Consider the following 15,920-nt stretch of genomic DNA (forward strand, 5'->3'; position numbering starts at 1 on the left):
TGCCATTATGTAGTGTGTTTAACTATTTTTCGAAGTTTTTCTTCCTATTGTAGGATCTCATTATATGTTCTAAAGGGTTAAAGTGAGTAAAGCGATGGAGACCTAGATATGAAGAATCACTTAGCACTATCTATGGAGGGTACACTCAAACTAACAGTGGCACACAGGAAAAAGGGTTATCTAGAGTAGTATCTATCAACAAAACATGCTACCAATTATATATCTATTGCTTACCCCTTTATAGTATTCTTCAATTTTTTTCATATCCATAAGCTCATCAGGATAACCAATATGTTGAACAATTTGAGATGCCTTGTGCAAGGCTCGTTTTCTGGAAATTAATGTAAATCATCTTATGAGTTGTTTATTATTGGTTCGGATTTTATTAATCTGTATTCAAACACTAAAATTCTAACTCATCAATATAATTCAAGGAAAAAATTTACTAGCATTATTTATAATCCCATAACATTTATAAGATGACGTTGTTGGTTTTAGAAATGTATGTTATTGCAAGTAAGACAGCACATCTCATCAACGTAATGCATGTACGAGTACAGAACATGCATACAGTAATACAGTATCTAAAGAGCAACGGGCCTGTGATAGTGCCTCATGGACCACCTCTAAAAATATATGTTTTTGTTTACTTTTTGGCCAAATTTTGCATGATATATATGAAGCACACACATAAAGCTATAGATATTGCTTGATATTTTTCCTAATCTTGCTCTTAAATGTCATGGGTGATTTCTTCAATATTAAAGTATAATATGTTGGTCATATTTGAGGATACCATCTCGAAAGCCTTATCCAGCTAATTACTTACTTGGTTTCTTCATCCATCCAGTCCAGTTCTTGAATGTCACGGATGATTTCTTCACGTATCATATTAGTCATATTCAGAGCTGCCTTTTTGGAGGTCTCATCAAAGTATCTCTCGACGTAAAGTGAAGAAAGAGCCAGTGAAAGGCTAAAAAGGATAAAACAGCTGAGATAACAACAATTTATTTCTTTAAGGATTTATTAGTTGACCATTTTGAATTATCCAACTTCAATCTTAAAAAACTATTTGGGAAGTCCATTATATATTTTACTATAGGTAATAAAGATCTACATAATGTTATTCCTCGAGTATCAGTTTGTATAAAATAACTTCAGGTAAATTCGATTGGATTCCAACATATAAGGTTATCTTACATACTGACCTTGAAGCGACTCCGATACACTCCTTCCACCGTGGCTCTTGCGCACCTACAGTCGCATATTCCCTCTTCCTATTCCTCATCTGATTGGTCAGCATGTCCGCCATATCGCTAGCTGCTAGCCACATCATGTAGTTGGCAATCACTCTGGCCAAAGTAACAAATATTAAATATATTCCTAAATATATATATATTCTAATTATATTACTATATATAATTATAAATTAAATATATATATATATATATATATAATATATAATATATATATATTTAGAATATTATATAATTAGAATTATATATATATATATATATATATTTAGTTTATAATAATTATTCCAATACTTAAAAATGTATGCTTAAAATAATCCTAAAATTAATTCATACAAATTCGTACAAATTAACAGTTTTACTTTAATATAAAAACATGTGTTTTCCATAGATTTTGAATCCTAATCGCATAATTCGTTCATATTTCATCAAACACTTCTGGATTAAGAATAAAATCTTCTAAAACTTACTCTATATTTTTTGGAGCTAAAACTTTAGCTCCAAAAAATATAGAGTAAGTAGTCCAAATAATAAGCTAAAACTTACTTTTATTTGGAGCTTATTAACTAAAAGCTCCAAATGAAAACAACAATAAATGCATAACATACTGTATTTGTCAAAGACTTTGACCATGAATAAGTAAGACGTAGCTGTATTTGCCAAAATAAATTAGTTCAATCATGTAAATTATTTATTCACACTCTACATAATATCTCGCCACTTCTCACTTTGTACATTATAGGTGTGTAATACTGTACTAAAGAAGTTTATAAACACAGATAGCGCGTTCAGACGAAATATACTATTTAGCTACTGAGCTTACTACTATTACACTACACAAATACTCGACTAAGCAAAGTCACGATTGTACAAAAAGTCCTGCAGTGGCTAGTATTTTCTTAATGATTACAAATAAAGCAATAAAGCAACATGATCATAACGACACCTAAAATCTACATTTGAAGCAACTATCAGTTTTTATTTTCAATAATTATATCTACCAATATATTAAATTAACCAATATACTTCCTTTACTTTGCAACTTGTTTTTTTTTTTAGAAAGATAATAATATTCATAAACTGCAGAGAATTGAAAATCTATTCACCCTAAAACCCCTCTTTCATCTATAAAACCAAGATGGTTCCAGAACACACCTCGTACAAGCACATATTAAAACTTACTCATCAGAGTACTTCTGTAGGAACACCTCAAGCTTCTTGAGGAACTCCACTTCACTGACGATAATCAGCTCGTTTTTTCTGAGCTGCACAGACACTGGCATCATGCTTTCCAGAAGTGCTGTCCAGTTGACCCAGCCAAACTCTGCCATCAGATCATCCAGCCCGTAGGGGTTGTACATGCGTTCAAAGTCCCGCCTTCGTTCTCGAGGTACTGTAATCTCAAACATATAGTACTATTAGATGAGTTTTTAGCAGCTGTGCTTCAGTTTATCATATTCCTGAATTTTAGGGTAATGTCGTAAAATAACTCGAAGTTAAGGATCGTTGATTTTACGAATATTCTCAATTAGTTATGACTCATTCAAATCTTAAAAATTTGAGAAAACATATTTTTAAACGTACATATGTTGTTATTACCACCGAGTGTAATCACCATAATATAATCTGTCCACCACATATGAATTCATCCTTCGGCGATTATTTTTATACTAAAAGTCATACTCAATTGTGCACTCCGCATTATCTATTTGTTTCAGGCACTACTTTATGTCCTCAGAAATATTATCAGTAATGGATGTTTAAATTGGAACGTATTAACATGAATAAATAATATACACTACATTAAGTTTCGGTGTTCACTACGAACTACGAGTGACACTGATATCTAGTGAGGACTATAAATGTAAAATCTAAGGGAAACTTATTTACTGTGTGTCTCGTCCTTCTTCTGACAGAATTATAAGCAGTCGTAAGTTTGCCTATCTATCCCACAATATTATAGACAAACGCTACTATCGTTAACAAATGTTGGTACGAATTTCTTTTATGAACATACCAACTGACCGGTCTGAGTCGGATAAAACTCATTTTTGCCTTACTTATGAACTTTAGGCTAAATGTACTAGATTTTGAACTAAAAGGTCTTAAACTTAACAGTGGTTGTCGCTGTAACCATGCAGTACAGACGATAATATTAAGTCTGCAAACACCATTGAAATCCATGAAGCTAATTTATTTCAATGACATGAACAGTGTTTTCAGGGCCTCGGGCTTCTCGCCAAAAGTATCTCCTTCCCATTGATAAGAGTTTGAAAAGAATTGTTTTAATAGACTGAAGTAATTCTCTATATGTAATTTATACGCGGAATGTTTCTTCCTACCTGTCTGTCTGTGTGACAGCACGCTACAGCCAAACACATGGACCGACTGTGTTTTTTGTTACTTGTATTATCCATATATAAATATACTCGTATGTATGTATGCATACGATTTATGTGCAAGTTTTCCAGCAGATTATCTTATATATGTCTACGTAGCATTTATAAAATATTATAATGAAGAGAAATGGTATAACTACTACTTAAATAGTATAAATAACTAACGCTCCTGCACTAGTTCTTAGACCAATAAATATAAATTAATAGGACTTCAAAGGTTTCAATCACTGATTGTAATCATATCCACTTTTAATAAAGTATGACAGAAAAATTTTAAAATTTGTACTTTAAAATACTCTTGAAATTTTATCTTCAACCATAATTTAACCATACACCCATGTAAACTTGTGTCTTTCATAGATTTATTTTGCGACTAGTTAACGACTAAAGTTGAATCTTTACATGGAATGTTCGCGGACAATTGTGAAATTCACTGTTTTATGGGTTAGCTGACGGTAAGGCCACTGAAGCAAGACCAAGGAACTGTATTACCACTTACAAACGGCACAGTACTTAATAATGATAATTTAACACAATAAATTGGATCACGTGATCTTAGATAACACATTTTATTCGTTTTACAATATGAGTACTGCCACTAGCCTAGGTTTTGAAGTTAAAATTATCTTGCCACCTAAATCATTTGAACTGTTACGTTATTAACCGATTCGAGTACTACATTATTAAAGCTACAGTATTTCGGTACTTCTTCACTCGATCTACCAAGACAATATGTCGTCGGATTTTTAATAATATTTTAAACTTTCAATTATAAAAATGGAAACAAAATACTTGCACTTTGAGTGCTAATTTTATTTGTTGACTGCCGTACTGGCTTTTTTTACATATCTTGCAATATTTCTGTAATTTTTCATTAAATTTTCGTAAACTATATATTCTTTGGATTTCTAAACCCGTTATAACATTAATTATTTTCAAAAATATTAGTAAAATGCTTATGCACCGGGTTATTTTAAGTTTTAAATATTCAATGTATAATTAAATGTTTATAAATGTTCAAAATAGTTTTTGTTTAAATAAAGTTAACAATGTTAGCATACATATAACCAATGTTTTTAATGTAAGTGAAATGTAAAAAAAAATATTTTTGAATATAAGAACACATACATATTCAAACATTCAGTATACAGTAACCGTAAAAATCAAACACAAAGTTCATTTGGTGTACTACAACGACAATAGGAACGGACTCATAAAATAAACGACAGTAAATCTGCAAACCTTAGTCTCATATATATACATATATATATATATATATATATATATATTTATAAGTAGATATGAATATGGGGTTTTCTAGCTCACTTTTGGGACAGACGGTAAATCAATGAAAAATACTGTTTAAAGGACAATAAAACGAATCTGTAACTCACGAATGAAAAAATTACCGAATCTATAGCTGTTTGCTTCTACTTTCTTGAGCTGTCAAATCAATCTATTTGAAATGTCTGCTACGACGAAAAATCTTCTACTCTACAAAATTGACGGTAACACAGTCTTTATCTTTAATAGTCTTCTTTCCAGTAACAACCAAGTGTAATTTATCATGTTTATTCAATTCTTTAATCTTTTTTTCATCCAAAACATTCAAAAAATCTGTTCGGTAAGTGTACTTTATAATCTTCCAACTCGGCAATTATTGTAAACCCGAATTTATCTTTTATTTTCTCCAAATTCAAAATTTTGTATTTCTTATTTTCTTCTAATTCATTCAACTTCTTATATTCTTTAAATCTTAGCTCACCAACTTCATTTAATTCCTTTAGTAGCTCCATTTACATAGGAAAAAAATTTGAGTGAGTCAAGTTTCACTATTTAGTAAAATATCTTTTTATTAAGGAAAAGTTATAAACTTTTAAGCTTAAAGTTGATAAATTTTCCTTAATAAAAAGATATTTTACTAAATAGTGAAACTTGACTCACTCAAATTTTCCCTATTTAAATGGAGAGGAAAAAGGTGTCATGTCTATACTGCAAAAAAGACATTTTTGAACACCATTATGATAGACATTATAATTCTAAAAATTCATCTAAAAAACAAAGGCATTTATGAGAAAGAATTGAATTATTTGAGGACTTGGGCTAAAGAAAATCAAATTGTCGATCATGAAAAGATGTACAATATAGAAAAATTGCGTGAATTAAAGAAAAACTTTAAGGAAGATAAAAAAGATCTCAATCTATTTAATGATGAAAAAATTCAATCAATCGCTGAAAAAATTGTCCATTGAAACAAAAACGATAAAACTAAGTCTGAAATGATCGAAGAAATTGACAAAACTCTTAACGAAAAACCTGTAAATATCATAGATGTTGAAGTTTTATCCTCAATACACGGTCTTTTCAAGCAATACATTTTAACAAATTTAAACGATAAATTCCATGTCAATTTACAAATATCTATCAATTATGAGGCCAGAAATTAAGAGTTTAATAGAAAAATTTCAAGAGAATGTTAAAAATATGAAAGGATATCTCTCTTTGGAATTGTGAATATGAACGAACTTTAGTAAACGGTGAACCACAAACTTGCCCAATGTACTTTACTATAAAAGCATACGAAATATTTGACGTAAACGACTTTATTACTAAGCAATTTAATAAATTAACACATCGAGAACAGACAAATCATCCAAATAGAGGTTCTGGAGGGACATTCAAAAGTTGTAAAACATTAGTTTTTTGAGCCTTAATAAACACGAATTTATGAACGCAGGATCATATATCGATTTACCACAAGAGATCAAGGTAAAGAAAGCTTGTGTAAATATCAAAAATAAAGATGATTTCTGTTTTGTTTATTCTATCCGATGTACTATTGGAAAAACCTGAAAAGAATGCTGATAGAGCAAAGCAATACGAGAAATTTGTAAATGACGAGATATTTTCGGGCTTTGAGTATCCAATGTCTTTAAAAGATATACAATTATTTGAAAAACGAAGTTACAATTCCAAGTATAAGTATCCGAAAATGTCAATAAATATCTACAGTTTATGATGAGAAATTTAACATTGTTCCGTTGCAAATTTTCAGAAATGTTATGACGCCGAGTTAGAAGTTTGATTTTATTGTATGTAAAACAAGAAGATAAAATCTCATTATGTTTTGATAACCGATCTAAATAGATTTAGTAAGTTCACAGTTATCTAAACATAAAGAAAGGAAATTTCTTTGTAGAAGATGTTTAAGCCATTTCTACAAATCTGGAGATTTAACAGATCATTTAGAAATTTTGCAAGCAACATGAAGTTTGTAAACCAATTATGCCATTTCCAGGTCAAACAACATCATTTACTAATTATCAAAAGAAGTTTAGCCATCCTTACGTTATTTTTATGGATTTTGAGAGCATATTAGAAAAAATTCCGACATGCAAGAACAATCCACAAAGATCGACTACAACCAAGATTCAGAAGCACATTCCTTATGGTTTTACTCTATATTTAGTGTCGAATGTGTGACCAATCGTATGTACAAGCCGATATGTTATCGAGCAAAAAATGAAGAAGATTTGCCAAATGTTTCCTGCAAAATTGTTTGAAGAACTCAATAAATTATCGAAATACATAGCTACAAAATATAATTCTAAGAACAAAAAACCTATGGAAATTGACTGAAGAAGAAGAAATTTCATACCAAAATGCAAACGTTTGTCATATTTGCGAATGGTCTGCTTATGATGTTGAGTCAATTCAGTATGGTTTTACTCCTGATAGTTGGAAAGATAAGAGTTATAATAAAGTAAGAGATCATTGTCATTTGACTGGGAAAGTTTCGAGGCGCAGCTCATGCATGTTGCAATCTGAATTTGAAATTTCCACAAAACATTCCAGTTTTCTGTCATAATATGTCAAATTACGATACTCATTTGTACATAAAAGAATTGGCAAAACAGTACGGTAATGTTGATTTGATTGCAAACACGATGAACGATATATAAATTATTCTGTAAATTCTGGATACGGGTATGAGTTTGATGGTGACAAACCTAGAAAGTTCATAAAATTCTCTTTCGTGGACACATTTAGATTCATGGCCTCGTCTATTGAAAAATTAGCGAAAAATCTAAAGAAAGAAGACTTCAAACATACAAATCATTTTATACAGGATGGAAGAATATTGAATGAAATTCTAAAAAGACAGCCAAATGACGAAGAAGAAATCTTTAAAATTCTATCTGGAAAAGGCATATTTCCCTATGAATTTATCGACAGTATTGAAAAACTTGATTACACAGAAGAATTGAGAATTCAAGATTTCTGTTCACTTTTGACAGACGAGAGCATATCTGAGAAAGATTTTCAACACTACTTAAATGTTTGGAACAAATTAAAAGAAGAAAAATCTAGGAAATTACTCTGATCTCTATAACATTCAAGATGTTCTATTGCTCGCTGATATCTTTGAAAATTTTAGGAATATTTGTTTTGAATTGCTATAAGCTTGATCCAGCACACTATCTAACAGCTCCCAGTCTTGCATGGGATGCTATGTTAAAATTAACTAAAATCGAGCTTCAACTGATACACGATTACGATATGTATTTAATGATCGAAAAAGGTATTTGCGGAGGCATTTCTCAATGTATTAAACGATATGTGAAAGCAAATAACAAATATTTAAAAGATTTTGATAAGACAAAGCCCGAAAACTATTTACTCTATCTCGATGCTAATAACCTTTATGGGTATGGCCTCATGCAAAGTTTACCATACGGCGATATCAAGTGGATGGATCCTAAAACGTATACAAAAGAAGAGTGGCAAGAAACAATTTTAGAACTCACTGGCGACGAAGATTATGGCTATATTCTCGAAGTCGATCTTGGATATCCAACAAATTTACACGAACATCACAAGGATTTACCTCTTGCTCCAGAAACATTTTAAAAACAAACTTTGCACAACTCTACTGGATAAAACTGAATACGTTGTTCATTCGAGAAATTTGAAATTCTATCTGGAACAAGGAATGGTGTTAAAACATGTGAATAGAGTTATCGCATTCGATCAGAAGCCTTTTATGAAAGAATACATTGATTTTAACACAAACATGAGAACCAAAGCTACAAGCGACTTTTGAAAAGGACTTTTATAAAGCTGATGAACAACTCAGTTTTTGGAAAAAATCTATGGAAAATGTGAGAAACAGATGTGATATTAAGCTTGGAAATGAAGAATTTTCAATGAAACAAGCTAAGAAAACAAATTTCAAATGCTTTAACATCTTTGACGACAACTGTATAGCGAGTCACATGTACAAACAAAAGGTTAAATTTAACAAACCGATTTACATAGGATTTTCAGTTTCTCGACCTCTCAAAATTGCTAATGTACGAGTTTTTATTACAAACAAATTAAAGAAGTTTGATCCAGATTTGAATCTGTGTTACATGGATACAGACAGTTATTTCCTAGAATTGAAACGAGATCCTTTTAAAATTATTAAAGAAAATATAGATGACTTTGATACAAGTGATTATCCAAAAGATCACGAATGTTTCACTACTAAAAATAAGGAAGGTAATAGGGAAATTCAAAGATGAGTTAAATAGCGAAGTTTTAGAAGAATTTTTGTGGTTTAAGGTCTAAGATGTACTCGTACAAATATCTAGATAAAAACCCAGTTAGGTGTAAAGGAATTAAGAGAAGCGTTGTAAATAAAACAATAAATATCGAAAACTTGAAGAGATGTTTTGTTCGAAGATAAAAGAAGAATTTGGGAGATGACAGTAATCAAAAGCTATAAACATGAGTTGTACACCGTTACTATAAACAAGTTAGCACTGAACGCTAAAGATGATAAGAGAATTGTCCTAGAAAATAAGATCGATACAGTACCATACGGCTATGAAGCGAAAGATGATAAGAGAATTGTCCTAGAAAATAAGATTGATACAGTACCGAATGACTATGAAGCGGAATCTAATATATTAGATGAGTTAAATAAACTTGGAAACTTTGACATGTAAATGGAAGATGATTTGATTCACTGCCACAAATGCAAGAAAAAAAACGAAAAGTATAGATTCAAAAATTCGTTCAAACTCAAAATGGATTGTATAGAATTGCTGCAAAATGTTCAAAATGTAAGACAAATAAGAGTAAATTTATAAAGAATCCTTATGAAAAAACAAGTAAAGAAAGAATTGAAGAATAAAGAAGAAATAGAGATTGAAGCTAGAGAAATTCATGCACCAGTACGAAAAAAGTTTAAAAAGAGAAAAATTATAACTTTAGGAATTGACGATTTATGGGCAGTAGATTTAGTAATAATGTCTAACTATTCGGATCAAAATGATGGATTCAAGTATATGTTAAATGTTATTGATACTTTCTCAAAATATGCTTGGTCAAGAGCTATCAAAGAAAAAACGGCAAGGATGTTTCAAAAGTTTTGGAAGATATAGTAAAAGATGCTATAAGGATCAATCACAAACCTCCAAACCTACTTCATACAGATAAGGGTTTAGAGTTCAAAAATAAAGAAATTTAACGAAGTTTTGAGGAAATACAACATTAAGATTTATCATACTGAAAACGAAGAGAAATCAAGTATCGTAGAGAGATATAACAGAACTCAAAACGAAAGGATGAAAAGTTATTTTTGAGATTAATAAAAACTTTAAATGGATCGATATTCTTCAAAAAATAGTCACAAATTACAATGATACGGTTCACAGCACAATCAAAATGAAGCCCCAAAGACGTAGATAAGGATGCAGAAAAGGAGTTTTTAGAGACCGTTTTCAAGTATGTTCCACCTGAAATTCACACGAAAACTAAATTTAAAGTCGATGATCATGTAAGAATTGTTAGTAAAAAACAAACATTTTCGAACAAATATAAGAACAATTGGTCAAGAGAAATCTTTGTGATTTATCAAATTAATAACACATATCCTGTAACTTATAGTATAAAAGATTTAAATAATGAAGAAATAACCGGGAAAGTTTATGAATATGAATTGAGAAAGTCAAAGCTATAATTTTTTCTATATAAATGGAGTCTCAAAAGAAAATGTACAAAGTGTCAAGAATTTAGACTTTTTGAAGAATTTTTCTAAAAATAAGAATACCAAAGATGGATTATACTATTATTGTAAAGATTGTAATAAGAAATATAGAAAAGAATTATATGATAAAATGGAAAAATTAACTTTAGAAGAGAAAGAATGCACACGCTGTAAAATAGTTAAGAATATTTCTGAATTTAACAATTGGCATTATAGTAAAGATAAAAAACAAGCATATTGTAAAGAATGTATTAGAGAAATCTTTAGTTCATTGCGTATGCGGAAGGAAATTCAACAAATTCTATAGTCTTAAAAGACATTTACAAACAAAATATCATAATTCGAATGTTTAGTAAAATTTAGAAACATTTTCTTCGTGTAATTTAGATATTCTATAAATCAGTCGAGATTCTGTCATATTTGTAGTAAAATGATTTCCGTTGTATAAAATATTCAAAGATTCTTTCATTTGGTTGTAGAGATTTATACTATTTGGATCGTCATCAATGAACAAAATCTCTAATTCAGGATAATTTATTTTTAGATGTTTTAATCGGTTTGGTATTTCTCGTTTCTGAGCTCTGATAACGTAATAAGGCCATTCCCACATGTGATTCTTCTTAATTAACACAAAAACATGGTGTTTTTTTTCTTATCAAAATCTTTACATACCATATCTCTCTTCATTAATTCCATTCGCAATTCTTGATTCTCTATTTTCAATGATTTCATTTCATCTTTAATTTGTAACTGTTTTATTTCATCTTTTAACTGCTTATTTTCGTTTTCAAGTTTGTACTCGCCATATTTTCTAATACTCGGTAAAACTTCTTTTGTAACCCAATTTTTGAAGATTTTTGCCTCTTTTTTTATGTGATCTCAAAATTAAAGAATAAAGTCCAGATTCATTGATAAAAACAGTGTCAGGATGAAGATTGTTAAGGGGCCATTCGAATAGCCCCTTGTTTTTTAAGTAAAATATTGAATTTTGTCATCATCTTCAACATTTAATTTAATTGCGTTTTTTGTTTTTTCATAACCTAATATTTCACAAACATCTTTTAGCCTTAAACCAGATTACATTGTTTTTCGTCTACAATCGTTACAATGTCTTTATTATTGAATATAAGTTGATTATTGAGTAGGTATACAACTGACTCCATTTAGATAGAAAAGAAATTTAACTAGTAATTTTTATTTTGAGAATAAAGCCCAGATTCATTGATAAAAACAGTGTCAGGATGAAGATTGTTAAGGGTCTATGGGATAGACTCCTGTAATTTATATATTCAAAAGTTGTTTTATCGTCATTATCGACATTATTTATGATAGCTTGCCTCGTATTTTCATATTCTAATACTTCTGCAACATCTTTAGCTTTTTTTTTTAAACCAGATTACATTGTTTTCGTCTACAATCGTTACAATGTCTTTGTTATTGAATGTAGGTCTACAACTGACTCCATTTAACTAGTAATTTTTATTTTGAGTGTAAAGTCCAGATTCATTGATAAAAAAACAGTGTTTTTTTGAAAGTTTGAAGGTAAGAACGATTCGTTCCCCCCTAGATTCATCATTCTTTTGACAATCTTAAATATATTGTTGTTTTACTCTCATTATTTAATAAATTTCCCTCAGAGTCTTGTATAGTTAGAACGATTTTTTGAATTCTTTTAATATTTTTTCTAAATTGGAATATAATCGATTTCATTCGGTTTTTTCACTGATTTTTGATCCATAAGCAACATTTGGGAAAAAATGTGTACAAAATTTCAGATTCTTTGTGTTAAATGTTCGGTATGATTTTCAAAACTAGGTTCAACGAGATTACAATGTACTTCAATTATATCAAACGGTCTAAATTTTTGGCGTTTTATTTCCTAAATATACCTGATTTGGCTCAATAGTTTCTTGAACAAACCCTAATAAATCTACAATAATTGCTGAAAACATTATTCTTACTGGTGATTTTATTTGAATTTTATTAGAGAGATAATTTTTTTGCATTTCAAACTTGTTTTCGTCAAAGTTTAAATATTTATCTGATTGTTTGAATGTTTTTAGATAATTTTTAAGGGAATTTTTTATTTGATCGAAGGTATAATATCCTTTGTTTAAACCATAATATTTTGTTATGTTCTTCTCACTAAATCCTATACAATAAGGAGAACTTTCACTAATATTTATTACAAAATTGTCAGAATAAAAAACCGCTTAAAACCGATAAAATAATTTGATTCTTCCTCTAAGTGTATAGGATGTTCCAAGTTTAAAAATAATTGAGAGCTTTCTGAAGTCAACTTGAACAGCTTCATTTTCGCTATTTAAATGAGAGAAATTTTTAAAGCAAAAAGATCAGATTAAAACTTCAAACGTTTGAAGAAAATAAGAAAGATCAACCAATCAGATTGTTAATTGTTGGTTCAAGTGGATGTGGAAAAACAACTTTATTATTGAATTTTATCTACAATAGGTTGATTCCTTATTCCAATTTGTATGTTTTTAGTAAATCTTTAGAACAAGACGCCTATAAAAAATTACAAGAAAGATTTGAAAATATTGAGAAGAACTTAAGCAAAGAAATATCACATTTTTTATAATGCTTCCGAGGACATAGTTCCATTAAGCGAATGTAAACCCAATTCGTTAATCGTTTTTTTTGATGATTGTATTTTGGAAAATCAGGACGTTATTAAGGAATATTTCGTAATGTCTCGTCACAAAAACATATCTTGTATCTATCTTTCCCAATGCTTTTCAAAGGTTGATAAACAAGTTATTAGAAATAAATTTGAAATATGTTGTGTGTTTTTAAGCAAGATGATCACTATTCGAGAAAAATTTTACAACAAATTATGTGGGGATCTGATATGAGTTTTAACCACTTTAATGAATTATGTGATAAAATTTGGAAAGAAGACTATGGATTTTTAACTATTAATCTAACTTTGAAGCCTAAAAATGGAAATATTTGAATAAATTTTCTAACATAAATGCTGCTCAGTGGTCTGACAAATCTACTTGATAAAATATTTGTTACAATTATTTTTACATTATCTTTACTTTTTATTTACATTAAGAAAATAACAGAAAAACGGTAAATCTGTTCACGTTCTACGTTTATACGTTCCACGTTTTCACGTTTCGTGTTCACGTTTCACGTTTCGTGTTCACGTTCCACGTTTCGTGTTCACGTTCTCGTTCACGTTCTCGTTCACGTTTCTCGTTCTCGTTCACGTTCTCGTTCACGGTTCACGTTCTCGTTCACGTTCTCGTTCTCGTTCACGTTCTCGTTCACGTTCTCGTTCACGTTTTTACGTTCCACGTTCACGTTTTACGTTCCACGTTCACGTTTTTTTACGTTCCACGTTCACGTTTTTACGTTCCACGTTCATGTTTTTACGTTCCACGTCGTCCCCTTTTTTACGTTCCACGTTCACGTTTTTACGTTCCACGTTCACGTTTTACGTTCCACGTTCACGTTTTTACGTTCCACGTTTCAAAATTTTCCTAAATAAATGGCGAACGTAACTTCTGAAGAAGCGAAAAAACTTGATCAAATCGAAAAGAAATTAATCAAAGAATTTAAAGAACAGATTCGAATGGATGAAGAAGAACAAGAACTTATTCAAAAATTAATCAACCTGTAACTTCTGCAATAAAAAAATGTTGAGGGCAAAATTGAAAATGTTTTAAGCGATAATCAAAATTTAATGAATTTGGTTCCAGTTGTACGACAATTTGCTGATATTTCGATTCCAGAATCTGAAGTAGAAGAGTTTGAATTGCCAAAATTACCATCTTCAACACCATTTAGACCTCGAATCAATTGAAGACTCTACCATAGTTGAACCAATAAGTCCTGGAACAACGGATATAATAATTGGTGAAATTGGTAAAAAATTTCTTCCTAGAGCAAAGGATGATAAATTTGGTTTGTATTGGGACAGAAAAAAGAAAAGTTTTATGATTGGAAATTTGCCCGTAAATTTTGAGCATAATGATATCATTATTAATGAAAAAACATATAAAGGAACTCAAGGTTTATGGAGATTATTAACAGGCACTGATGTTCCAAAAGACGGTTTATATTCTGAAGAAGACTTGAAAAAGTATACAGAAATTTTATGGAAATCTGATTCAATTTTACAAAAATAATGATCCATCAACTAAGAAACCAAAGTCAAGTAAAGGTAAAAAATATCTCAATTTGATTTAAACCAATTTGGGAAAAAAACGAATCGAAGGATCAGGTGTAAGAAAATACAGTGATAATAAGATTGAATACAGATATATCGACGATTTGACAAAACTCGATGGAATTATTAATTATATTTATGCTCAAGAGAAGGCTCGAAACAACAATTTTTTGAACGAAAAGAAAGCGATTAAAGATTTTATTTCGAACAAACTTGATGAAATGATTGAAAAACCTGATGGAATTAAATATTTAAAACGAGTTTTGCCGGCAATAAGTTCATCTATGATTGAGGGTAGTGGACTTTTGAATGATTTTATCAACAATTTACCTTTTGAATTACACGTACCAACTTATCAGTATCTGGGGCCCGGCACAAAACTCGAAAAAAGACTAAAAAGAGGAGATAACTGGTATAAAATAAATTAGATCAAGCTGCTATGGAACACGATATTTTTTATGCAAAACATAGAGACACAAATTCCAGACATATCGCAGATAAAGTTTTGCAAGATAAGGCAATGGATAGATTTTTATCAAAAGATGCTAGTTTAGGTGAAAGATTTGTTGCGCTTCCAACAGCTGGAGCAATGTTTTTGAAGAGAAAACTAGGAATGGGAATCGAAGAGAACTTGAAATTTTTAACTATATAAATGGAGGTGAACGTAAATTTCAGCAAAAATCAGAAAGAAAAAATAAAATCCGCTTTTTAAGAAGAAAATACCCGTTAGTATTCAATTTAAAATAGATCAACTAAAAAATGGTGAAGATAAGATATTTTTAACAAATAGACAATACAATAAACTCGAAAAACATAAGAAAAACAATAAAGGAACCAGAATAGAATTTTCTTATAATCAGTTGAAAGAACTCAAAAATGGTGGACTTTTGAAAGATTTATTAGATTTTGGAGAAAAATATTCCAGTTGTTAAAAATGTTGTTCTTTATGTTCGTAAAGCTGCTCCAAATCGTTAAAAAGGATGTGATTCCTATTGTTCGAAAACATTTTAAATTGGTTTAGATAAAGAGTTTGG

The 15,920-nt window shown here is 29.9% G+C and overlaps 1 protein-coding gene across 1 annotated transcript in view; it reads right to left on the reverse strand.

Moving 5' to 3' along the window:
- LOC124354292 (neprilysin-2-like) overlaps positions 1-15,920 on the reverse strand; it is a 40,565-nt gene that overhangs the window by 10,863 nt on the left and 13,782 nt on the right. Inside the window, exons 7-10 of the mRNA XM_046804631.1 lie at positions 2,436-2,668; positions 1,209-1,352; positions 830-973; positions 235-331 (exon numbers count right to left, since the gene is read on the reverse strand). Of these exons, the coding sequence (XP_046660587.1) occupies positions 235-331; positions 830-973; positions 1,209-1,352; positions 2,436-2,668 (618 nt within the window). The remainder of the gene's footprint in view (positions 1-234; positions 332-829; positions 974-1,208; positions 1,353-2,435; positions 2,669-15,920) is intronic.

Source organism: Homalodisca vitripennis, chromosome 2, assembly GCF_021130785.1.
Source record: "Homalodisca vitripennis isolate AUS2020 chromosome 2, UT_GWSS_2.1, whole genome shotgun sequence".
In the NCBI taxonomy this organism is placed as follows: domain Eukaryota; kingdom Metazoa; phylum Arthropoda; class Insecta; order Hemiptera; family Cicadellidae; genus Homalodisca; species Homalodisca vitripennis.